Source organism: Patagioenas fasciata, chromosome 5 (genome assembly GCF_037038585.1).
Source record: "Patagioenas fasciata isolate bPatFas1 chromosome 5, bPatFas1.hap1, whole genome shotgun sequence".
Taxonomy (NCBI): domain Eukaryota; kingdom Metazoa; phylum Chordata; class Aves; order Columbiformes; family Columbidae; genus Patagioenas; species Patagioenas fasciata.
The window spans coordinates 67,229,605-67,255,490 of record NC_092524.1 but is presented as its reverse complement, the minus strand read 5'-3'; the positions used below and the strand labels follow the sequence as shown (position 1 = coordinate 67,255,490).

Below are 25,886 nucleotides of genomic sequence, written 5' to 3'. Positions count from 1 at the left end.
AAATCTTAAGAACAGCTGGGGGGTGAATATCCATCATTGGTAGAGCCTTGAGCTGATTTGATAATACGGATATAGCTGGAGAGATCAAAAGCAAGATTTGTAAAGGTATTTAGATGTAGATGAAGGCTTTTGAAATCCTACTTAGTATGATTTAAGTGCGTAAATACACATTAGGTCCGAAGGTGCCTTACTTGAGGCCACACGGGATTTCTGTGGGAGAACAGAGAGACCAAAGTCTCCCGACTCTTTTTTCTCCCTCCTAAATTTTCAAGTGTGCTGCAGGTCGGGGAGGGGGAGCATGAGGTTGTGAGAACTGGGCTGTATCTTCTGGCCGTTGACAAGATACAGCCCTACCCAGCTGATTTTTTGGATACAAAGCAGGAACCACATGTATCTTCCTTCCTTTTGGGCAGGAACAATAATGATGTCTCATCTGGCAGAGGACTGAACACCTCATTTGTCCCAGCAAGTATCTGCCCTGGCTCTACCTTCACGCAATTTTACCACCATATCCAGCGGTGACCGTGCTTCTGCTAAAACAATTAGCAGTGAAATAATTAACAAGGGAGGCTTTTTTAGGTGTTGTCATTTGGGACCAGACGTAACGCAATCTTAAAACGCCACCACTATGGTTTCAGCTTCTCTTTATTCAGGTTAATGTTACTGCATCAGTTTATAATTGGATCAGAATATAAAGTTATTGGATGAGGAGTAAGGACTAAGGGTGGCATTTTTCAGTGTCAGAGCTACTGCAGTTGGGCTAACACAGGAAGTCTGGGAAAATGTCCCTCTTAGTTCATTAATGGGCAGCTGAATCCTGCAACATGTTTTAAAATAGTTATGGAAAAAACAATCATTGCTCCCTTTGCCTGATCTCCTAGGCCATGGGCTCAGAATTGTACGGAGCTCTACCCAGCAAGAGAAAAACAAACCCTGTCATTAAAAGGACAGGTTGAGTATTCAGTGTTTAGCCTATTAAAAAAACCCCCTGTTGCCATCTGACAGTAAATGTTGGAGGGATTGAGGCCACGCATGGATTCCATAATGAGATGTGGGGAGATGCCTGGCGGCGTCTGCCTTTGGAAATTGAGTTTTGAATATGATTCTTGTCTCTCTTGAGAATTTCATGTGCAAAGGGATTTATAAAGTGAATTTGTTTACGTGGTCACACACATAGCGATAGAACCTAAACAGGGATTCTAAAGATGAGTTAATTAGCGCAACAGGAAAGGACATTCGCCGGTTCGGAAGGAAGCTGCTGCATTCACAAGCCCTTGGATCTTTTCATTCTGCTGATGAAAGGCCGAGCAGTGAACCAGCACCCTCCATCCTGGTGTCTGTTAGCACATCGATGAGGTGGGTGCAGGGGCTCTGTACTTCTGCTGCTCCTGACGTGTACTTCAGAGGCGTGCAGAAGGGTGAGCTCTGCTAGACTGCGTCACAGGCACTCCGAGAGGTTCCTGAAAACCCAGTAAGTGACGGCTTTATTTGCATCAGCAGGATTTTAATTACTGAGTTCAGCAGTTGTCCCTGATATCTATAACTGAAATAACATTTTTTCCCAGGGATATTCTTTTTAATGCTGAGGAATGTAGTTACCCCATGCATTTCTACCATAATAATTCAGAGAAGTTGCTCTGTAATCATCCCTCACAGCCCTGCAAAAGCACTGCTGTTGCGACCTGCCACAGTCATCTTTCTTCAGCTGTATCTTCCTTATGAACAGACTGTAACACACTGAATTTTGACTGATTAGATGACTGTTTTTCAATAAGGACCTCATTAATGTTTACAGATATATAAAGGGTGAGTGTCAGGAGGATGGAGCCAGGCTCTTCTCGGTGACAACCAATGGTAGGACAAGGGGTAATGGGTACAAACTGGAACATAGGAGGTTCCACTTAAATTTGAGAAGAAACTTCTTCATGGTGAGGGTGGCAGAGCCTGGCCCAGGCTGCCCAGGGAGGCTGTGGAGTCTCCTTCTGTGCAGACATTCAAACCCGCCTGGACACCTTCCTGTGGAACCTCAGCTGGGTGTTCCTGCTTTGGCGGGGGGATTGGACCAGATGGGCTTTCAAGGTCCCTTCCAGTCCCTGACATTCTGGGATTCTGTGAAGGATAAATATTTGAGAGGGATTTAAGATGAGGTGAAAAGACACTGGCATTTTCCCTTGGGATTCCAATCAGGATTAAACTCAATGAGTCCGCGAGAAAAGGAAAGTGCCTGAAAAGCTGTAGGCCACTGTGTCTTCCTTACACTGTTTGCAAAGTTTAATCAGAGAAAATTTTGAGAAGATACTCAGTTGTTTGATTAGAGATCCCAAATAAATGGACGAAATGAGAATCAATTAGACCCTTTTCTACAGAATTTGCCTTTCAGTTCCCTTTGTGTTGTTTTAAATAGATAATCTATAATACAAGAAATCCCTCAATGAACAAATCTTTGTTGCACAAGATTATAGCTGCCTTCCATTTCTCCTGACAGGATACTTGCGGTTGAATGGTGTGTAAAGCATCAGAGGTAGTAAAACTTTGCATTCCTTGAGGCAGAACCAGTATTAGTTGCAAATGCAAGTACATGGCTGACACACCTTTTTACATCTGCTACAACACATCCCGATTGCACAACATTGTGTCGTACAAGAACACAGACTATAATTAGCAACAGCTTCGTTTATTGTGGTGTAGAACAGATGTTTTGGTTCCCTTTTCTTTCCCGGTGTTTCGGCTCATATGGATCATACATCCCAATCCAAACCCATCAGCATCTGTAACAGCTGGAGTGCTGTGAAGGAATTTACTGCTGCGATGACCTGTGTATTCAAACAGACAGTGATGGTCACTAAATCTGTGTTTCTTTGAAAGTAAATATCTACCTTGAATGGATCACAGTGTTTTCCATATCGCAGTGCAAAACCAGCGCTCCCCAGTCCAAAGGTGTAGCAGCATCTCTGCACATATTCTCTGTGTCTTTACCTCCCATAGCTTTTCTGATGCAAATGACCCTTCTGGATGGCTTAGGGAAAGCCAGGAATGGGGAGTTTAAATGCTGAACGTCAGGTTTTCCAGCAAAGTCCAGTCAAATAGCCTTGAGAACAAGTGTATCCGTGTGGCCTGAGGCTACTCAAAGTAAGAAATAAACAGTGTGCTTAGAAATAAGGCCAAGTGAAGTATCATAGAATCATTTTGGTTGGAAAAGACCCTTGAGATCACTGAGTCCAACTGTTAATAGTAGCACTAAACCATGTCCCTGAGAAGCTCATCTATGTGTTTTTGAACCCCTCCAGGGATGGTGACTCCAGCACTGCCCTGGGCAGCCTGTTCCAATGCCCCACAGCCCTTTGGGGAAGAAATTGTTCCCCAGCTCCAACCTCAACCTCCCCTGGTGCAACTTGAGGCCGTTTCCTCTGCTCCTGGCGCTTGTTCCTGGGGAGCAGAGCCCGACCCCCCCTGGCTCCAAGCTCCTTTCAGGCAGTTCAGAGATCAGAAGGTCTCCCCTCAGCTCCTGTTCTCCAGCTGAACCCCCCAGGTCCCTCAGCTGCTCCCATCACACTTGTGCTCCAGCCCCTTCCCCAGCTCCATTCCCTCTCTCAACTCGCTCCAGCACCTCAAGGGCTTTCTCGTCATGAGGGGCCCAAAACTGCCCCCAGGATTCGAGGTGTTATTCCTAATCCATCCTGTCATCCCCGGATGGGGGGCAATCACATTAGGCTCAACCTTTTCTGCTGTCCTTACTGCTCATGGTCACCCCGGCTGGTCCCCTCGGGAGGGTGTGGGGGGGTTCCACGGGCAGCTGTCCGGGCTGGGGCACCCACCCCGTGCTCTCTCGTGCTTTTATTTTCTTTACCTTTTAATTAATATTCACTAAGGTTAATTTTTAGATCTGTTTTCCAGGTTTCACACTGTAGTTTTGTTGGTCATAATGACACCACAGTGGTTTTATGGGTGTAGTTTGGGGACGAGATGAGTGATTTTATACTGAAAGATAAGTATGTTCGCAACAACTGACTTCCTAAAGGTGACTCATTTGCTCCAGTTTTCCCTCTTATTTTGGTGAAGGAAATAAAAGTGCTCATCTCCCATTTTGACAATTAATTGTATGATAAGCTTTCCAGCAGATATCACTGGAAAATATTATTTACTATTTGGCAGCTGTTAGTTTTTTGGAAATCACTGCGCTGCTTGTGCGGAGATGATTGCACAAACACGACCCAGCCTTTCCTTTATTGCAAGGTATTGTTGCTTAAAACTGAAATGACTTTTATATGACCCCGCAGAAGGAAAATACGTGATGTTCTCAAATGATTTTTCTTGCTGTACTTTCTGAGCAAGACCCAAACTGGATCGATGTGGGACTGTATAAACCTGTAACCTCCCGGGGCACCCACCACACACCCTGCCGCAGTAATTCTTCCTGAGAGCCATTTGCCGTCTCCCTCTTCTCCAGACATCGCTCAGATTTACCTGGTCTTTCCCTCCAAAATGTCACTATTGTGATTGCACCAATCTCATGCATCTCAACCTGAAAAACACCGTATCTGCTTATCATCTACTCTGCCGTGATGAGGAGTTGTGTGTCCAGTTCTGGGCTCCCCAGTTTAAGAAGGACAAGGAATTACTGGAGGGAGTCCATGGGAGGGACACAAAGATGCTGAGGGGTCTGGAGCATCTTTGTGATGAGGAGACACTGAGAGAGCTGGGGCTGTTAAGCTGGAGAAGAGAAGCTGAGAGGGATCTGATCAATGGGATCAATATCTCAGGGTGGGTGTCAGAGGATGGACCAGACTCTGTGCAGTGGTGCCCAACGCCGGGGTGAGGGGCAACGGGCACAGACTGAAACACAGGAGGCTCCATCTGAACATGAGCAGAAACTTCATTGCTGGGAGGTGCCAGAGCCTGGCCCAGGCTGCCCAGAGCGGGTGTGGAGTCTCCTTCTCTGAGACATTCAAACCCCCTGGACCGACCTGTGTGATCTGCTCTGTGACCCTGCGTGAGCAGGGGGGTTGGACTGGAGGATCTACAGAGGTCCCTTCAACCCAACCACCCTGTGATTCACAAGTACCGATCCGGTAGCGAACAAACCCCTCTCAGGGAAATGGCGCCCGCGCCGTGGCGGCGGTGCCGGCGGGCCCCGGCAGGGGGCGCTGCGGGCGGGGTAGCGCATGCGCGGCTGAGGCCCCGGCGCGGCCCGGCGGTGAATGATCGCTCCCGGCAGCCCCCGCGCCGCTCGGCCCCGCCGCGGCTCGCCCGCCCCGCCGCCATGGCCTTCACGTTCGCCGCCTTCTGCTACATGTTGGCGCTGCTGCTCACGGCCGCCCTCATCTTCTTCGCCATCTGGCATGTGAGTGCGGGAACGGGGGAGGGAAGCGGGCGGCCCTTCGCGGGTGTCACGCGGCCCGGGCTGAGGGAGCGGCCGCGGGGCGGGGCCGGTCCCGTCGGTGCGGCCCTTGCCCGAGGGGCCGCGGCTCCCCGGGCCCGCTCTCCCGTGGAGGCCGAGCCGGGGCCCGTCTGTCCGTCCATGAGAAACCCCCAAAGGGTTTTGTTTGTGAAGGCTGGAGGTCCCTGCAGGTCTCACCGCCTGGGGCTGGCGGGGTGTCCAGCGGCTGGAGAGGGACTTTGCAAAGGCCTGGAGCGATAGAACAAGGGGTAACGGCTTTGAACTAAAAAATGAGAGGCTTAAATTAGAAGTAAAGAAGAAATTCTTCCCCATGAGGGTCGGGAGGCCCCGGAACAGGCTGCGCAGGGAAGCTGTGGATGCCCCATCCCGGGAGATGTCCCAGGGCTCAAGTTGCGCCAGGGGAGGTTGAGGTTGGATCTGGGGAACAATTTCTTCCCCAAAAGGGCTGTTGGGCATTGGAACAGGCTGCCCAGGGCAGTGCTGGAGTCACCATCCCTGGAGGGTTGGACAGACACAGAGATGAAGTTCTCAGGGACATGGGGCAGTGCCAGGGTGGGTTAACAGTTGGATTCGATGATCTTGAGGGTCTTTTCCTACCAAAATGATTCTGTGATTCTGTACACCAGGCTGGACGGGGCTCTGAGCAACCTGAGCTGGTGAAGATGTCCCTGCTCATGGCAGGGGTGGCTCTGGATGAGCTTTAAGGTCCTTTCCAACCCAAATCATTCTGTAATTCTGTGACCTCCCAAACAGCTCAGGCTGCTGAAGTGCCGGGTCACCCCCCCAGGACTCACAGAGCTGGGAGGCAGCTGCGGTACCACAGCTGGTCCCCGGCTTCACTGTTTTGTTGAAGATGTGGAAATGTGGCAGTGCTTGACTGTGAATAGAATGGAGTTTCAAGTGCTGATACAAGATTCATCCATTTAATTAAACAGTATTTTGAATCAGTTCCTTTTTTAAAAGAGTTGTTGGAAATGCTTTAGTCTGCAGTCAGTTTGACTCCTTATTTAATAGAAGTAATCACTTATGTGTTGCAGTCTTTTCATGCTTTATATTAAGACTTAATTTTTGGTATTTTCTTTATTATTGCTTTTTGAAGGTTTTCTATCTTGAAGCCGACACAGGGAGAGCCAGAACCTCCTGTGGCTCAGCTCTGAGAAGCTGCCATAGGAAAGGATGTGAGGAGGAGGATGTTCTTGGCACTATTTCAAGCTTTGTAGTTATCCTTAGCAAAAAACGGTTCTGTTGTAATATAAGCCCTGTCCTGTAAACGTATTTGGGTTTATACTGAATATAAATGAATCTTATAGTGACAATAAGTTGGTCTTAAGACAAGTAGCAAGTGATAGGATGAGAGGAAATGGCCTCAAGTTGCATGAGGAGAGGTTTAGATTGGATACTGGGAACAATTTATTCCTGGAAAGGGCTGTTGGGCATTGGAACAGGCTGCCCAGGGCAGTGCTGGAGTCACCATCCCTGGAGGGGTTTAAAAGGCATTTAGACGAGGTTCTCAGGGACATGGCTTAGTGCCACAATTACATTATGGTTGGACTCGAGGATCCTGAGTGTCTCTTCCCACTGAAATGATTCTATAATTCTAAGATTTGTCATGTTTGGTGTGACACTTGTTCTGTACACGTGGCTTTTGTCGTATTTCATGCTGTGTCTTTGATTTTTATGGCATGAAAAGGTGGAGTATATGTAGGTTTTTGTAATAGATGCACATCTTGGACATACCTGCGGGGTCAGCATTCAGTTTGAGGGTAATGAGACAGAACATTTGGCTGCTTTTAGGTTTGCTGTTGCTTTTTTCTTCGTTAGTGATCCCTGTGCCAGGTTCCAAGAGTCACTCGCGAGGTTTGGCGAGTGGGGTTAAAACTGTTGAACCTGATCTGGGAAACCAGTTGTTGGTGGGGAAATAAAGAGAGAATGTGTGCATAGAGGTGAATGCCTGAAGTATCTTCTCTTTCTTGTTTTATAACCTGTTTGAGAAGGGTCTCACCTCTGGGTTTATGACCTTAGAGAAATGATGTTCCTCAATGTGGCAGCAGTTGGACTTAAGGCTCTGTACTGAAATGTTATTTTTCAGGCATAAAAGACATTGTTGCTCATGAATTGAAGAATCACAACTGTTTCCTTTATTTTTTTCCTAGATCATAGCATTTGATGAACTGAAGACGGATTACAAGAATCCCATAGACCAATGTAATACACTCAATCCTGTAAGTTGCGTGCTGAACGCTTTTGAAAATAAATATATGTACAGTGGTTGGTTTTGATGTCATCTTGATAAAATAGGCGGTAGAATTGCATCTGGGTGGACAAAACCTAGTTGTTTCGCACAAGTTCTAGGGAAAATGTCTGATTCTTTGCTTTCAAATTGAATATTCTGACTGTTATTAATCTGCTGGTGATCTCGTCAGCTGTCGTACTAACATTCTTTCAATCTGCTTTCTACATTTTCGGCACAAAGACAGTTGAAAAGGTCAAAAAGATTAAAAGAGTCAAAATTGCATTGAAGGTGTGTACTGCTTTTCAGTTTCATGTTTTTAATGCCACTTTCGTTTTGTTAGGAACATTTGTAATACTTTGAAGCTCTTTTGTTTAGTGTGCCTGTTCATCTGCTCGTTATCTGTTTGTTGGGGTTGATAGAACAACAACTTCATGGATTTTCCATATTTCGCACAAAATGATGTTGCTTGCGCACCCAGCGAAGCGGGGAAAACTGTTACATGCCTGTTACACATCCTTTTCATTAGCTTGAGTAAGTTTGGAGAGAAATAAATAGAACTTTTCAAGCAAGATTCATTGAAGTCTGAGATTATAGGAGACTGGTTGATTTTTAAGCATTGACTGAGTAAATTCTGATCTCGTTTGAGGATTTAGGTGGGTATAATGTGACAGGTGTTATCTTCACTTCTTTGCTTTATGTTCCAGGATCAGGGGTGTTTCTCGGTGGCTGCAGCTCCGACACTCCTTGCTTTATGAAAATAATTCAAGAAAAATGATGTGCTTACACCTGTAACACACCGATAATAAAAGGGATGCTTGTTAAAAAGCACGTAGTTCGATCCAGCAGGTTTTTTGTGCTGTTTTCATGGGTTTTACTTTGGCTCGGTGTGGCCAGGCTGACGTAGAACGCAGGGGCAGCACAGCAGCGCGGCCCGGACTGTAACTTTTTGAAGAATTAAGTAAATGTTGCAAATGAAAAATGAATCGAGAGCAGCTGGGGAGGGAAGTGTATGTTAGACATACAGCAGGTAGCTTGACAGTGAGTTTTACAGCAAGAGAAGGGGCGAGGAGAGGCAGAGGCTGGATCTCAGGGGTTTGCATCTAACAGTTTCCCTTGCTTGGTCTGTTCTCTGGTCATTTCTGCTGCAGTACGGGGAGGGCAAATCCTCATTACATTTATGCATTATGATCTTATCGCAACTTGGGAGGTATTACAAGGCGCATGTTTAACGCAAATATTAACCTTCTGTTAACCCACGTGCATGCAGTGTTTATTGATATGAATTGAAGATATTCAATCACTTAATATTTGCTGTTGTGAAGTAGTAGTAGCCACTAAAGGTGACGTTAAGATCCACGCTCCTGAGGGGATCTGGTAAATGACTCTGGACAAACACTCTGAACGGTTTTTTTCCTGTACAAAGAATCAAAAATCCTGGTAGGAATTGAGACACCTGAGTAGGCAGATTAGCCCAAAATAGTAACTGCTTAGTACCCTCTTGATGTCTTCCCTGCTCCTATTATAGTTGTATCTCTTCTTGGCAACGCGATGTCTCTCCTCCTCGCTTCTCTGATAAATATCACAGTAGAATATGCTGTAATGAAGTTTTCTCTGGGAGAGCCAGGCGGGATAAGATGTGATAGATTTGAAAGAGACAGATATTGTGGTGCGGGAGCAGTACGCAATAAACAAGATAAAGGAAAATGTGTTTTGAGACGCGTAGTTCAATAAACCCCAGATTTTCAGACCTGGTGAATGTGTCTCAGCAGGCAACCAAATGCTTGGTGTTTTGGATAGGGCCGTTGTTGTTCTCCTATAAATAAATGCCAATTTGTAAATGGTAAGTATATAAAGAAGAATCTGGAGAAAAAGATTTGCTAGAAACATCAGGTTATTTTTGTTGATGTTGATGCAAGTTTGCTTTGATATTCTTCATTTAGAGAAGCAGAATGTCAGAGCGAAGTAGGTGGTGAGAATGTCTGTTTGGTGGTGGTTTTTAGATCTCTAGGAAGATCTTGGGATTTAAAAGAAGCGTCTGCTTGCAGAGAACGAAAGAAATGAGAAAACACTGAGCTTTCAGTGTAGTCATCCTATGCAACGTGAATCACACACAAAAGAGGGGCGGTGTATGTGTGTGTGCACACACTTTAAATCTTTAGGTGGAAATAGAGCTGTTTTCAAGGGGAGATGTTTTAGTGGCCCTTAGTTGAGAAGCAAAAAGCTTATGGATTTTCTTCTTCCCGAATTAAGTGATAAAGGAGTAAACGATGTCACTGGGGGGTGACTTATTTCAGACAATTTTCTTCTTGTGGCAGGTGTGAGATTTTGCTGGCTCTCTGCATGTGTTTAATCTGTGTCTCTCTCCATATTTCTCCTATTAATAACACTAATATTACCTGGCATTTCACGCTTCCTGTGATTTGGTAGTAAATGGATAATGAGCTTGGCGGGCCTGTGCTGGGCAGCATGAGGCTGTAATGCATGCGGGGGGGGACAGAAAACGGGGGTGGCTGGACCCCCCCAAACCGCTTAGAAAGGACCCGGCAAATCCTTTGAATTGGAAAACTGACGGATTTGCGACCGCCAAAACAAAGCTGTAAACCAGGAAAACGCAAACCATCTTTTTGCCGATAAACCATTATCTGGAGCACGTTTCCTCCTGATATTTCTCTGTCGCATGAGCAGAAATATCTCGCTGATCTGTTCCGAAGGTCATACCTAAAGCGTGGAATCTGTTAACAGTGCACTTAATTTAATAGAAGCAATGAAAAACTATCGATCTGAGCGTTTAATTGTTTACTATTTTCTTCTTGGTTCATGAATACCACGTGAAAACAGCAAGGCGCACACCGCCAGCTGCTGTTTTCACTCTCTGTAGTCTTGGTAGTGTTGTGTTTTAATAATAATAGTAATTTTTAAGCAATAGCTTACCTCCAAAATAGATTAAACCACACGTTTTGCTTTGGGTAATGGAGACGTCTTAACCCCTATTTTTCTTTTCCAGCTTGTCCTTCCCGAGTACCTCATCCACGCCTTCTTCTGTGTCATGTTTCTCTGTGCAGCAGAGTGGCTTACGCTGGGGCTCAATATGCCTTTGTTGGCCTATCATATTTGGAGGTAATATTGACGAGCCTGGCGTCTCGTTATGTTCATTGTTACTCATTCTCCCGTTGCAGCGCTTCCTGTTAAGTGTTCGGCGTCTTTGGCATATAAAGATGCTTTTTGATACGACGTCAAGAAGGTTGATGTTGTGGCTATAAAACGAGCCCCATCGCTTTGCTTTCTCTGTTATTTCTGTTCTATTTCCGTGCCGCGCTTCCCGTTGCTCCCGCAATTCGCCGTCTCCTACGCGGAGCTGGCGGAATTTTCTGGAAGGGGGTGGTTCCGTGTCTCGGTTCTGGTGCGATGTGGGGGGCAGGACCCCGTGTTTCCCATCGCTGTCCCCACAAAACTAACCCTGCGTCGCTTCCAGGTACATGAGCAGACCCGTGATGAGCGGCCCCGGGCTGTACGACCCCACAACCATCATGAATGCAGATATTTTAGCCTATTGCCAGAAAGAAGGATGGTGCAAATTAGCATTCTACCTTCTATCCTTTTTTTACTACCTATATGGGTAAGTTCTTATTTCCTCTGTCTCCCATCTCATCTTCAGGTTTGTTTTTGTTAAATTGGGCTCAGTGTACAAGAGAAATTTCATAGATACTCTGTTTTAAAACGCAACTCTTAATTTGGTTGGAATTCCTATTTTGAATCTGTTTGACTTGAAAGCTCCAAGCTTTTCTTCTTTTAAGTGTAATATAACAACCCCCCGCCCAGTATTTTCATTAAGAAGCTGCAACAATGATGTTTTTAGAGTACGGAAATGCGATTTTTGTTGAAGTCAAAGGTAGAAGAGTCTGCCTTGGTCCAGTGCCAACTGGTTGGTGCATCAATTTGCATCGTGCTTTGTATAAAAAAGCCCTTCTGACGCGTTTTGTGTAAAATTTCAATCACGACCCATCTACCTCACACAGATTTATTCCTTAAAACTCACGGCTGTATAATTAAATGTATAAATGGTGCATCTTAAGCTTTTTCTTTGGTTTTCCAGCATGATTTATGTTCTGGTGAGCTCTTAAGAAGACGTTCGACAAGCTTTGTTCCAGTTAAGTGCATGCAAAAGCCACAAACCATGGATTCTTTACAACGAGAACCTCTTACCAAGATTAAATCTGGAATCTGATGATCGCATTTGCGTTAGAAAATGACGACTCCCCTATTTTTAAAATATTTCCACATTTTATACTTGTGGAAAGACTCTTTTCTTATATTTTACTGGGACACTGAAATTAAAGAAGTACATGTCAATTAATATAAAGATTACTGGGTTTCGAGAAGTTTTGACTTTGCACTCCATAAGGAACAGCCGTAATCTTCAAGTAGGTATTTGTTACTACCAGCCTTAGTACACTAGGGAGTTTCTTTAGGCCGGGCTTTGTAGCGGCTCCTTTGGACTCGTGTGTCCTGCTCTAAATCAGCTGGGGAGGACCGGAGGTGCTGGGGATTTGACCTGGGAGCAACGTTGGTCTTAAAGAGCTGACTTCACGGACACAACTGCAAAAATAGGAGTTTTGTTTTGTTTGGTTTGTTTTTTCTATGGTTAATCTTTCCTGTATGTCTGTATTTTCTCCAAACGTTAACCTTGCTTTAAGCTCATGCGTGTGTCATTGCGATAGAAGTCGAGTTGTCCACGAGGGAATGAATTGAAGTGATTTCTTTTGTTAATGTCTGTACTGTCTTATTAACAAATGGACAAACCTACAACAATGACGAAGTCCAATGATGAAAATACTCCTGAGTTTAAGACTACAGAACTTTTCAAAGCAGAAAGTGAGCTTGTGAGGCTGCCCCGCTGTTCCTTAGTGCAATAAAATATAATAATAATAAACAAAAAATCTCAAATTCAGAAACACTTTTTACCTGGTGCCTTGTTTGGTTTGTAAGTTGAACAGATACCTCCTGTATTCAGCTGTTTATGATGGATAATTGTGTTACCTTTTAAAAATAGAGCACTGAATCAAATAACGTCTGGAAAAGAGAAGCTCTGATTTCCTGGGCTTGGGGCTTTTTTTATGGGTCTGCGGATAAACCGTAGATGGGGCAGCGGGATGATAATATCGCTTTATAAGTTGTCACTGCAACAGCTGCTTAATTTAGGAGTCATAATTAGGATTTTTTTGTTTGTTTACTGGTGCTGTAGAATAAGAGTTTCCCAGTTCTAGTAAAACACTCTTGTATAAACTGGGATTTTTGTTCACTTTGGGTCTCTTGGGTGTTAAAATGGTGTGAATGGCTGCACTGGTTCAACCAGAAACCCAAATATTGTGATACTGGGGTGGGCAGAGGCAACAACTGAAGATCAAGCTGATGGCACTGGGCAGGTATCGAACATCTCTGCTGGAATAGCGGGACAATGTTTGGAAATCCACGCGTTACAGGTGTCCTGAGCGGGAGCTTTGGCGTCTTCAGCCCTTGAATAGATTTTTCTTCCATTAATTCAGTTGCTTTTTGAGCACTTTTATAACCCAGGGTGGACGATGTGCTTGGACAGGGAGTTCTGCAATGTGTAAGAAAACTTGTTGAAAAGTTCTGCTGACTTCATTTGCTGCTTCTAAGCTCTTATTTTTTAAAGACATTGAAAATTTCCCCCTTTCCACCTTATTTATGCGGAGGGTGATTTGAATAGACCATCATGGCATCTGTCCAAGCCTGTTTAATCTCTTTTTGAGTGGAACATCTGTAGCTTTGTCGTTACCCTTTCTCCTCTGCAAGTTTCCCTTCTCTAAGTGGGAGACCAGAACTGTTGTCATCAGATGAGGTTTGGGTGCCCTTGTGCAGCTTCCTGCTCTTTTTCTGAATTCCTCTCCTCATTTTATAATATACTGGGGGTGTGAGAATCCAGGCTCTGATAACTTCAAATTCTGCTTATTGAGTAATAACAAATACCTGCCAGCTTATTAGTATGGACATAAAATAGTTTTTCTCATGCATTTCTTTATTGCATTTATTGACATTTAATTTCTCATGCCCTCTGGCTCGAGCATTCTTTTTCTTGGCTTTTTTTGTCCTAACATTCCCAGATCTTTTGCAGCAGTTGCAGGTGTTGGGGAATGACCTATTAGAGAGCAGCGTAGGGGAAAGGGACCTGGGGGTCCTGGGGACAGCAGGGTGACCATGAGCCAGCACTGGGCCCTTGTGGCCAGGAAGGCCAATGGTACCTGGGGTGGGTTAGAAGGGGGTGGTCAGTAGGTCAGAGAGGTTCTCCTGCCCCTCTGCTCTGCCCTGGGGAGACCACACCTGGAATATTTTGTCCAGTTGTGGCCCCTCAGTTCCAGAAGGACAGGGAACTGCTGGAGAGAGTCCAGCGCAGCCACCAAGATGCTGAAGGGAGTGGAGCATCTCCCGTGTGAGGAAAGGCTGAGGGAGCTGGGGCTCTGGAGCTGGAGGAGACTGAGGGGTGACCTCATTAATGCTTACAGATATATAAAGGTGAGTGTCAGGAGGATGGAGCCAGGCTCTTCTCGGTGATAACCAATGGTAGGACAAGGGGTAATGGATTCAAACTGGAACACAGGAGGTTCCACTTAAATTTGAGAAGAAACTTGTTCCTGGTGAGGGTGGCAGAGCCTGGCCCAGGCTGCCCAGGGAGGTTGTGGAGTCTCCTGTGCAGCCATTCAAACCCGCCTGGACACCTTCCTGTGGAACCTCAGCTGGGTGTTCCTGCTCCATGGGGGGATTGCACTGGATGAGCTTTCCAGGGCCCTTCCAACCCCTGACATTCTGGGATTCTGTGATTCTCTTACCTCCCAACCCTTGTTTTCTGTGCAAAGTTGCGGGTTCCACCCTCCACATCTGCAGCTCCGTTACTCCCGTTCTGCTATCCCTGTCCATCAGCTATTAGTTTGCCAAGAGGATTTTCTTCCTTGCACAATCATCGTTTTGAGCTTTGAGCAAAAGAAGTTTTGAAAGGCTTTTTGGAAACTTGGGAATGTTCCTGTTGGCTCCTGTTTATTTTCCTGCTGCTTGGGGCCTGCCTCTTAGGACACTGCAGTGAGCTTATGGCTTCAGCCTGTGTAAGCAAAATTTAATTAACCCTTTTGTATGGTTGTATATTTATTAATCTGCCCCAGAAACGAGCCTTACTGGTGCATGGTGCCATGGCCTTTGAAACCTCTCACTCCTTTGGTACTTGGGCTGATTAAAACCAAGTTACACACCAGAATAAATGCAGGATTTCCTGAGTTCAACTGAAAACCCACTCCAGCTGTGGAGCAGCTTTAGCAAGGCATATTTAGCAAAACATTTGCAACACTTGCACTGTCCTGTCAAGGACCAGCTTTACACATCGACATAAAATGCATCCGAGTGTTCCTGAGCAGGGGAATTGAGAGGTGAAAGCAGCCCAGTAGTTGTGGTGCAGTTCTGGTGAGCTGAATTCATTCAGCACTAACCCCACACCAAAATGCTTGTTTGCATTTGTCCTGGTTAAATACATAAGAACTGAAGGATTTAATGTTATTTCAAAGGTCTTTAAACTGTCAAAGCCTCACAGAGAAAGGTCAGAAGGGCGAGTTAAGAATTCCTGTAAGAACAGAGTATGTGAAGTGTGAGGACTGCCCAGCAGAGTCCCTCTGAGAACGCTGCTTAGGAACCGCTGTCAGCATTTTTATCTAAAACAAGGGTAATGTCTGCCAGCACCCACCCAGTTGTGGGGTGAACCTTGTCCCCTGCACCCAGCAACGTGCGCCTCGCACCCCGTTTTATCCTTGTGGGTATGTGGAGAAGCACCTGTGATGCCTTGCTGGAGTAACAGTCGTTTCACATTCAAAATGTGCCTGTGGTTTGGTTTTTGGGAGTTCTAAGAGGCAAAAGATTATGGAAAAAATAAAGAACATTTCTCTCTCCCTGTCAGAAAGTTTCCAGCCATCTGACATATATTTAATACCTGAAAACCTTCAGTTGCAAGGACTCAGCACCAAAGAGGGGACAGACAGTGCTTTTGTTTTTCTGATTTGTTTGTGCTGGAGAATAGTGACACAACAATACAAGTTTTGAGCAAAGTGTTCTCTGTAAGTGACACAGATGCTGTGGGAAGTGGAAGCATTCCTGTTGTCTGCCTTCAAAGTGACAGGACACGGCCTCATCTCAGTGCTGGACACGTAACCAGCTGGTTTATGCAGCACTAGGGAAAAAAAGTGTCACCTGGGAGGAGTGACAGCATGAACTACAGGGAAACAGATGGTGACAAGGCAGGACAGGACACCGATACAGGTTACAGCAACTTCAGCCCACAGGCAACAGTTCCTCTGACTCCGCTGGTTTGTCTCACAACAAAAGGCAGAGTGTGGGTGACATGGGGTGTCTCCCCAGAGCCAAAATGACCTCACGGGGTGGTCCCAGGACCCCAGGGCACTGGAGTGGACAATCATCGCTTCCTCCAAAGAGGACAGAACTAGTTTAAATGTTTTCTTCAGGAGTCTGATCATCTTCTCTGGTCTTTGGGAGTGGATAGAGCTAAACAGGAGGGATGTGAACTGTTAGAGAGATGTTGCTGTGAGATTCTCTCCAGCCCACAGCAGGTTGTTTATTTACTTGCTCTGGTGTGATCCTGCAGACGGGCTGTGCCAGACTCGCCCACGCAGCTGTGGCAGAGTGTCTCGTCCTGCCACAGTCATATAAAACCTGCCTGCTTGCTTTAGCACACTATCAAACCTCCTTCTGTTGGAACGAGGGGATCTCATTCCTAAATATCACTGAACACACTACGCAGAACCGTGACATTTCAGAAAGCTCTTACTAGTTCATAAGGCACGAGCGCTCCAGTGTGAAAATGCCTATGCTTGATTTTCAGTTTAAAACTAGAGCCGAGGTTTTTTTAAATGTAATTTTTACCTCACTACATTTTCCCAGTGTGGTTCTTAGGAAGGTGGTGGATAAAGAGTTCTCTTTCACCTCTTCCACTGCACATGGAGCAGAAGCCAGTCTGTCGGTGCTGAAGTCCGCACTTAGCTGTGAGGACAGGACAAGGGGTAATGGGTACAAACTGGAACACACTTAAATTTGAGAAGAAACTTGTTCCTGGTGAGGGTGGCAGAGCCTGGCCCAGGCTGCCCAGGGAGGCTGTGGAGTCTCCTTCTGTGCAGCCATTCAAACCCGCCTGGACCCCTTCCTGTGGAACCTCAGCTGGGTGTTCCTGCTCCATGGGGGGATTGCACTGGATGAGCTTTCCAGGTCCCTTCCAATCCCTGACATTCTGGGATTCTGTGACTTACAGACTATTCGCTTTGCTCCCTTATTTTGCCTTCACGTCCAAGTGCTCCTCCCAATTCTCATGCTACGTAGAACAGAGATGAAGTAAAAATGAAATCTGGTCACTGCTTTGGCAGCCCAGCCTCCCCTCCGCTTTGTTCACAGAAGCAGCGCATAGGATGTCAACGTTAAAATATCAGCTAAATGGCAGCACACACATATCTGTGGTGTTAAATGTGAGGTTAACATCGTGTAAGAGTAATTATTCTGTGGAAAGTGAGCTTGTTAGGTGTGCAGGCCACCGGCAGAGCAGTAATGAACACCAATACACTTCCACGTATTTTTAAGGTGGTGAGTATTAAATTAAGGAAGATGCGGTGTGTCCTGTAAGATTTCCATCCCCACCCCCAACACTTTACACACAGAAGTTAAAGCGAGTGACTGTGTCATATGGGCCGGAGTGACGGGAAATTGCGAAGGTCGGGAGTGAGTTGCTTTGTCCAGTCATCTGTCAGCCATGTAGACACAAAGATGCACCAAGCCAGTATTAGTTATCGCGATACTGATCTTAATACCGTGTCCTTTGTTGCCAGATGTGCAGCCAAATTCTCTCGAAAGTCATGAAGGTAATTGTATTGCTGAAAAAGCACAATAGGATTTGTAATGAGAGGTCTGTACTTCAGGAAAAGGCATTACCCATCTTAAAAAGGTGTTTGATACCCCAGAATTAAAACTGCACCCTCTGGTCTGTTTATTTGCTCTTCTTGTGCTTATTCCAAACCCCCTGGAATTTCTCACCGTGGATGCGAGCTTGGATCTTGTGGCTCCTCATAAAGGGCACACATGAACTCAAGCTAAGGCAAAACACGGTCCTCATAGGTGGAAGTTTCATGTCAGAATTCCAAGCTGCTTTATTTGGATCACCATTACTCTCTCTGTAAGGAGTCCATGGTGCAGAATAGAGCCTTGAGTTATTGTGATGATGTACAACAGTTTGTACTTAGGTCAACTTGTACGTCATATGGAGTAGTAAGATGCAAGTGTTCAAAATGAGATAAAAATGTTGGTCAGCAGTGGCCAAAGGACAGATCGTCCACCCTGAGCGGCTCTGAGGGCTTCTCATTACATTTGTTCAATCCTTCCCCATTTCTTCAACCAGACATACAAGCTGCTCCCCACCTGCCCCTTTGGTTTGTTGAAAACTGATTCTCAATAAGTAGTTTAAACAAAATTTGCCTTCCAGAGAGGCTTAGAGCTAACAGTGAAAGTCTTTGGGCAGCACTTCCCCCTCAGATATTATTATCTTGTTAACTTTTTAAATGTCACCTCCTCTTTCCGGTACATAGAACTGTTTTAAGAGTATAACATTTAGGACTCGTGACAACAGAAATATGCACACAGAGTAGCTGAAAATCCCACCAAAATAAGAAAAAAGAAATTATGTTCAGCAACTTAGGCCTCCCTCCATGTAGGTTTTAACACTAGTGCCAGGGATGCTTCTTAAATGAAGGCTGCCAGTGTATGGATGTGATGGCTACGGAACGTGAATACAGCTACACGGCTTAGCGAGATGGAACAAAATCAAGGCAGAAAAATCAAGTAGAAGTTGTGAGGAGAACGTGAGCAACAGAAAAAGGGACAACAGTGAGTGAAGAGCAGGGATAAGGAGGAGAAAGCAACTAGTTACTAATGATGGTGAAGAGCAGGCAGGGAGAACAGCTGTTGAACTGAGAGGAGACAGAACAAGATGGTTGGCTCAAAGGCAGGAGAGCAGCAGGGGAACTTCTCAGAAAGACAGCGGGATCCCTTTCGGAAGGAAGGAGTCGACCGTCCGAGCTCTCTCCCCTTATTTCCCCACGTGTTTTACCTTTGTTAGCCTCATTACCTTGATGGTCTGTATTGCCCCAGATCCTCTCAGGTTCCTCAGGCTGTCTATGGCTTGCTGAGGTGCCAGCGCGTCCGAAAGCCGAAGCAGGAGACACGCAGCTACTGTAAAAGAGAAGTAAATACACCCGTGTGCTACTAAGCACCTCCTGCTGCGCTCAGCACCGCTTTTGTGCGGTAATAGGTTTGTTCCATGAAAACCACTCCAGTAAAACTCAACCTTGTCATATGGGGGTCACAGATCTGCTGGATCTTTTGCTGAATACTGTTTGTTGGTCCTGGTCCCATGTGCCCACTGCTCCTGCCCGAGCCCACAGGCTTTGGAAACAGGTGAAAACCCTCCCAGTTCCCCCCCTGTCTTTCCAGCAGCATTTGGGAGGCAAATTCTAGGCTTTTGAAGAATGAGTCCCAGTACACCCAGTTAGTTGCCCTTTGTGTATTCTGATTGCATTTACTTTTTTGGCAATATCACCTTCTGGGGCACACACAATAACTAATGCCCCTGCAAGCTTTAGGGGGAACACTGGGGTGAAGAAAGATGCAGAAGAAGAGTTTAATCTCCTTTTCCTGAGGAGTCATTGAAAGAAGAGGGGAAAGTGCAATCCCATTGGTCAGAGGAGACTAAAATTTGCAGTGAAAATGGTTAGAAAATAAGAGAGAACTTTCTATCAGCCCCACTGAAAGACTGACCCTGCCTGACCCTCCATCCTCTCACCTACACACTCAGAGCTATACCATAACATACTTATGTCACTCACTGCAACCAGTTTCTATACAGGCAGCTCATGTTCCTACCATGTGACAACACCTTTCTCAAGAAACAGGCCCAAACTGCTACCCACAGGGGCACTTTGCATTGTAACCAGTTAAGCTTTGAGCAGAATTTGACTCCTTTAGACAACGCTGTCTCCCAAAAACGGGTGTGTGGGGTGGGTTAGTCAGGCATTGAGAAAGGGAAGGTAGGTACTTACTGAGACATGAGCGCCCGAGGCCGCCGTAACAGCTGGAAAGAGAATAAAAACATTTGGTTGTACTGAGCTGTACTACGCTGCAACACCCAGAGCGCCTCGATGAGTAAATATACCCACACAATTCTTGCCTTAATTTAGTCAAGAGGAGCAGTGGTACAAGAGAGTTGGAATATACCTACAAGGCTATCTCATATTTATTCATCACACCTTCCTTAAGCAGCGTCTTTCTAGAGAAACTGCAATTTTAAAGTTTCCCTTCATTCATGGTAGTAGTCCCAAAGGCACAGGAGGGTAGAAAAGGGCATAAAAGTGAAAAATCTCGGTTTTCTTTAAATCCTACTCCAGATTCAGGCTTTGATGACAGTTGTGAGCTGCTGATGGCAGCAGGGTTCTGTGGCAGCAGGGAGCCCAAGGACTCAGCGGGTGTCTGTGCGGGGAGCTGTCAACAGGATCATTCAGGAACATGGAACTTGGACAGTTTTCCCCCCTCTACTCTGAACTCCGCTATAACTGTCTAAAGAAATTATTTTAAACCTATTTCAGGCAAATTACAAGTGAATTTTGCACTGCTGGAACCCACTGACTCCTTGATAAACAGCCCAGAGGTGTGTTATCCTCTAACAACAGCTGCTTTAGCTCACAACTCATATCATACACCCAATATCCAAGGGGGCTGGCAGTGAGGAGTGGTTTGGTGCCATTCAACACGTGATGTGAAGCATTTGCTGGAGAGAACAAGGGGAAATGGGAGATTTGGATCTTACAAAGGGGAAGTTAGCTCCAAAAGTTGCATGAGGAGAAACAGGCGGCTTTTCACAGCTTGAACTAATTCTAAAAAAATGCAACTGTCATTTGACAGGGTTCATTTTCAGCTGGTCATGCACCTAGAGAGAAGCTGGTATCTTTTACAGGAATGTGGGGTGAAAGGGAGACAACCAGAACCTACTGTATGATCGTTTTCCGGTTACTTTCCAGGCAGTTTTTGAGCTCTTCCAGAATTTTACAGCAGCTGGCAATGTCAGGAGTGTCCCCGTCAGGAATAGGATAGTGGTGCACACAGATCCCGTGCTGTTCGTAGGCGTCTATAAGGTTTGGTACTCGGTATTTTAAGAGCTCTCCTCTGGTACAAAGCACAAATATATCCTGGGTCCCGTAGTTCTTTAGTTCTTCTGCCAACAAATTAAGACACTTGCAAATAAACAAAAGCCTATCAAGCTTAAGGATAAACAGATAAGCTACTTTGTACTGGTTCTCTTGTTTAATCTTTGAGGTTAAGACAATAGGAGTTAGCAATATTTCTTTGAGCAGCATTCACTTCTGCTGAGTCTTACCCACATTTGCCGTCAAGTGACCCCTGAGAGCATTTTTCTGGGTTCAGAGGGAATCTCATGATGAGCCTCATTAAAAAGCACATCAAAACTCAGCTAATTGCTGCCAGCTTAAGCATGAGTCTGTCCCATCTCCAGCTGTGACTGTGTCCAAACACAGTGGGGTTTTGCTGTTGGTATTAATCTCCCCTCTACTAGTATTTACAGATGAATACTCGGCAAAATCTTTACATTATTTCACCTTTTCCATCCCAATCTCACTTTCCTTCGGGAAAAGGAGATTACAAGTTTGTAATTTATCTTGGTCTTAGCTGCTTTAAAGACGATTCTCCTGCACGTGACTTAGCAGAGCTCGTGGTTACTGCAAAAGATAAGCCTGTACAGCTCCAGCCTGGAAATTATCTGATTACTTATCCAATATTTGGCAGAGAAGCCACAGAGAAAGCGGCACTGCACACTTGAAAGTCGTATCTAGTGCTCATAATGGTGACAGCACTAAGATATTTGCTGTATCTACTGCCTGGAAGAGAGAGGCCTTTATATACTGGCCAGAAGACTCACCTATATCTTTCTGAAGATTTCTTCTAATATCCTTAAACCTGCAACCTAAAACAAATTATGAATGACAATTACCACTCCAGGCAAGTGACATTTGTGGAATGGCTGCTACAGCTGAAGAATAGAGCACAGACAAACTTCCCACCAAAATGAAAGCAAAAGCCCAAAACCACACCCCATGTAAAACACAGTTCTTATTTTTGCAAATAGATCACTAGCGCAGAAGACACTTTAAACTCAGTTATCTGTTTAATACTGTAATGTAATAGGATTTAAAAAAAAACTGCCCAAGTTTTTATGCTGCTATGCATTTTCCAGGTGAAGAGTTTTGGATATTATAAATTAGGGTACAGCTCAAAAAAATACCCAAAAAACAACACCACGAACAAAAAACCCATTAAAAAAAAAACCCCAACAAATAAAAGGGCTGGATAGAGATCACTTCAGAATTATCTGGTTGACTGGTAGGAAAGTAAGTTCCCAGTTCTGCAATATTCAGCATAAATCACGTTAAGAATCCTCTTTGCTATCCAGTCTTCAGTGTATCCCCACTTCTGTTTTTTCCTCACATCACACTACCAAGGCATTTTTGCAGCCCCTACAGAACTGCAATATTCACAGCTGTTGTTCAGTTCGAGATGTAACTGCTCAGAATGTTTGCGCTGCATCTTCCCTCTGTCTCCCCTCCTTCTCTTATAGCCCCGTAGGCACAGAATCTTCAGGTCTACCCTGGCAACGCTCAGGATTGTGCGTGTCTTGAACCACCTTTTGAAAACGAGACAGCAAAATCCTGCAGACCAAAAGCTGTATCAGCATGGCTACAACTGGATGCATCTGAAGATTAAACTGCTCAGGTAGCTCAAAAATATAATGCATCTATTTTTTGGCATATATATATTAACGAGTGTGCGAGTGGTAGTGGGATTTTTAGTAGCACTGGCCATCATCCACTTCAAGATACCTTAAATTCAAATATTATTCAACACTTGTTTTCTAGTTCTTCAGTGTGGTGTTAGTCCCAAGCCTGTACTTCTCAGCTGGCTGATGAAAGTCAAGTAACTGCTTTGAACGGAACAGGGAAAGTTCACAATGTCAGCACCAGCAGTTCTGTCTCTTCTGTGACCACAGGAGATTCACCATGGCTGCAGTTTTGGTAGATAAAAATACAATGAAAGCCTGTATGTTTATTTTTATATCTTGGTCATAGTAGTACAACCCAGATGCTAAGGAAGAGCAGTGCAGAATTGTGAGCAGACCGAGTGAGTAATTTAAGCCAAATATATCTTATAAAGAAATTATTTGTCAAAGCAGTCTTGTTTCACTTATGTTGTTGCTTGTTATAAACAGCAAGCCAGGCTAAAAATCCCAATATTTTAACTGACAGTGGAGCACAGCCGCTGTTCTCCTACCACACTGCCAAATTATCTTGTGTTAAGATATTCTCTCAATTGGTCTTGGTATGTTTGAAACAATTATTCCAGTGGCAGATTATAAATCCAGTCGCTCCAACAGCTAAATGGAACACAGAATTTTGGGGTACAAGATATTGCCTCTCTTCAGCTTCAAACATGCCTGCAAATTTCAGTGAATACTTCTTACCTGGAAGGGAACATAATCCCAGGAATTTAGAAGAGTAGACAGGAGACAAAGTCAACCTGCCAGGAAATAAAAAATACAGTTTAAAAAAGCCCCAAAAAACAACCCAGAACATTTTTGTTATTTGAATACAGATAACTCACTACTAGACATTGCTTTTCTGTGGGACTATGGGATCCACAGGACGGTTTGGGTTGAAGGGACCTTCCCAGCTTTTCCAGTACCACCCCTGCCATGAGCAGGGGCATCTTCACCAGCTCAGGTTGCTCAGACCCCGTCCAGCCTGGCCTGGGATGTCTCCAGGGATGGTTCAGCCACCACCTCTCTGGGCAACCTGGGCCAGGCTGTCACCACTCACATGGGAAGTAATTTCTTTATATCTAATCTACACCTTCCCACTTTCAGTTTTAAGCCGATGCCTCTTGTTCTGTCATTACAGGCCCTTGAAAAAAGCCCCTCTCCAGCCTTCTTGCAGGTCCCCTTTAGCGGGGGAAGAGTTACCTACCTATAATTCACTTTTAAGAACAAACCAGGCAAGGGAATCTCATGTGTGGACACGTACTTCATCACATACCCCTGCCCAAAAGGAGAAAAGCACTGACAAATCCTCACGAGATTTGTCAAAAAAAAAAAAATCTATCAAGCGTGACTGACAGTGACCAGCAAACGCTTCCAAAAGCGGCCCAGGGAATCAATCCCTTTGCGAGGGCACCAGCAGTTCAGCCACAGCCCCCGTCCCCGCTCTGGCCGGTCACCACAGTTTCCTCCAGGGAAAAACTCCCGTTTTTCAGGAGCAAACGCCCTTTAATGTTCAATTCCCGCCGGTCCCGGGCGCGTCTCACCAGGAGATGGGCAGCGGCCTCGGGTCCCCCCCAGCGTCCTCTTCATCCGAAGAGTCAAAGTCTCCCGCTGGCGTCGCGCAGGCCTGCGGCAGGACAAGAGCGAGGAATTTACCTGGGGCCGCCCTGCCCCCGGCTGAGATGACCCCGGGGATCCCGCTCCCTATCGCGATCCCCGCCCCTCACCGGCTGCACCATGGCGCCGCTCCCCCACCGCCGCCCGTTCGAACTGGCCCCGCCCACCCGGGCTACCGCATTGGCAGAGCCCTTCTCCCCCTTTCCCAATGAGAAGCTGCCGCGCTTGCGAGAGGAGCGCTCTGATTGGTGGGCCGTGAAAGAGAGGCGGGCTTAAAAGAATAAAAACAAAGAGGGCGGTGGTGATCTTTGCGCTGATTGGCTGGGACGGTGTGGCGGGAAGGGGCTATGTCTCGAGCCCCGGGTGGCCGTTGCCGGCAGGGTGAGGGCGGCAGCGCGCGCGCGGCTCCCCACTTCACTTAATTACTATTTAAAGCTGTTTTCTGACTGGAAAAGGGCTGGCGATGGACTTTTTTAGCTGGCTGTGACTCGCATCCAGGTTGCCCCAGCCCTTTTTGTCTGGGAGGTTGTTCCTGAGGTCAGTGCAGTGCTGGAAAGCACCCAATGAGCAGGGAGTGCTCCTCAGCTCCTGCAGCGCCGGCCTTTGGTTTCCATTTGTTTCTGTCAGTCACAAATCTGCTGTGGGGTAGGAAGGAGAAGTTGAAGGGAAGGGGCATTGTTGAAAAGTGGGCCTATGGGATGAAGAATCTACAGCCACACAGGCCTCCCTCATGGTGCACATGGGAGCAGGGATATGCTTGAGTTTAGCGGGTTGGGGTGCAGTTTGTGGCCCTTTCTGGAAGTAGTGTGGCCTTTGTGGCTGCAGGGGAGTTTCTGCAGGACTCACAGCTGCCTTGTGGAGGTTTTGGGTGCTCAGTCCTGTGTGTGGAGAAAATCAGACTTATTAAAAGCAGCAAATGAGCAATGTTAAACTCAGTATCAAATATTGTGGCAGCAGTATGACATGCAGCTCTTGAGAGTGTTCAGACCTCACAGATGTGCCCTTTGCATGGCTGCTCGGGCAGGTGCCTCAGCTCCATGCAAAGGAAAGTGAAGGTGGCTGCAGCACATCCTCTGGTGGGATCCCCTGGAAAATTCAGACTTAAAGCAATTTGGTGTGTGCACATCCTCCTCTTCATGTGTTCCTCTTTTCTAACATTTTGTGCACATAGGCTTTAAGTGTATTGTATGGAGTTTTTCTCTGAGCCTAACTAATGTGAAAGCTCCAGGGGGAAAAAAGTATTCTGGCTACCTGATTTTGAAGAGTTAGGCTGCTGCCTGTGGTTAGTGCATTTTGCAGCATTTCTGGTTTATCATGTCAGTAACTCTGGCCATTTATTAATAGGGAGAAATGTGCGAATTGTTAGTGTGGAATTTGGGTTTTAAAATTTGGATTAAGGCATTTCTACGGTCTGTGCTTAGACATGTGTGGAACTGTGTTGTGAAGGAGCCAGGCACGAACGGTGATTTTTGACATAGATCTGGAGGATAAAATGTGGTCACGGAGACTTTCAAAGATGTTTTTTAAAGTCAAAAGTATGGTTGTATACTAATTCCTTGAGTGCTTTGTGTTTGGAGGGCTGTGTCAGCGCAAGTTCTCCAGGTGTGGAGATTACAGGTTTTTAGTTCCACATTCATAATATTAGTTCCACGGCTGGAGGTTTTATTGAAATCTGCCTGAGAAGGATTGTAGGAACAAATTGCTTGGTATCA

At 45.7% G+C, this 25,886-nt stretch overlaps 2 protein-coding genes across 5 annotated transcripts; one reads left to right on the top strand and one right to left on the bottom strand.

Moving 5' to 3' along the window:
* The first annotated feature begins 5,186 nt into the window (after window positions 1-5,186).
* On the top strand, window positions 5,187-12,583 carry CNIH1 (cornichon family member 1). Its single transcript, XM_065838866.2, has 5 exons — window positions 5,187-5,341; window positions 7,552-7,620; window positions 10,636-10,748; window positions 11,104-11,247; window positions 11,725-12,583. Exons 1-5 carry the CDS (start codon window positions 5,261-5,263, stop codon window positions 11,750-11,752), a joined length of 435 nt encoding a protein of 144 aa, XP_065694938.1. The 5' UTR covers window positions 5,187-5,260; the 3' UTR covers window positions 11,753-12,583.
* On the bottom strand, window positions 11,875-24,337 carry CDKN3 (cyclin dependent kinase inhibitor 3). Of its 4 annotated transcripts, none has more exons than XM_065838862.2 (9): window positions 24,285-24,337; window positions 24,102-24,184; window positions 23,263-23,318; window positions 21,667-21,711; window positions 20,724-20,946; window positions 19,778-19,809; window positions 18,808-18,911; window positions 17,498-17,560; window positions 11,875-13,230 (listed from the first exon to the last, which is right to left on the bottom strand). In XM_065838862.2, exons 1-9 carry the CDS (start codon window positions 24,294-24,296, stop codon window positions 13,192-13,194), a joined length of 657 nt encoding a protein of 218 aa, XP_065694934.1. In that variant the 5' UTR covers window positions 24,297-24,337; the 3' UTR covers window positions 11,875-13,191. The 4 variants fall into 4 exon arrangements, with proteins under 4 accessions (XP_065694934.1, XP_065694933.1, XP_065694937.1 ...); XM_065838861.2 differs by lacking the exon at window positions 11,875-13,230 and adding an exon at window positions 15,723-17,007; XM_065838865.2 differs by lacking the exons at window positions 11,875-13,230; window positions 21,667-21,711 and adding an exon at window positions 15,723-17,007.
* Window positions 24,338-25,886: the final 1,549 nt, after the last annotated feature.

Coding starts and splice junctions, on each gene's coding strand:
- CNIH1 (XM_065838866.2), top strand. CDS start 5,261: ATGGCCTTCACGTTCGCCGCCTTCTGCTACATGTTGGCGCTGCTGCTC. Junction 5,342..7,551: donor TCTTCTTCGCCATCTGGCAT/GTGAGTGCGGGA, acceptor TTTTTTTCCTAG/ATCATAGCATTTGATGAACT. Junction 7,621..10,635: donor AATGTAATACACTCAATCCT/GTAAGTTGCGTG, acceptor TTTCTTTTCCAG/CTTGTCCTTCCCGAGTACCT.
- CDKN3 (XM_065838861.2), bottom strand. Junction 23,319..24,101: donor AGGCCGCTGCCCATCTCCTG/GTGAGACGCGCC, acceptor ATTTCCTGGCAG/GTTGACTTTGTCTCCTGTCT. Junction 21,712..23,262: donor GGGATTATGTTCCCTTCCAG/GTAAGAAGTATT, acceptor AATTTGTTTTAG/GTTGCAGGTTTAAGGATATT.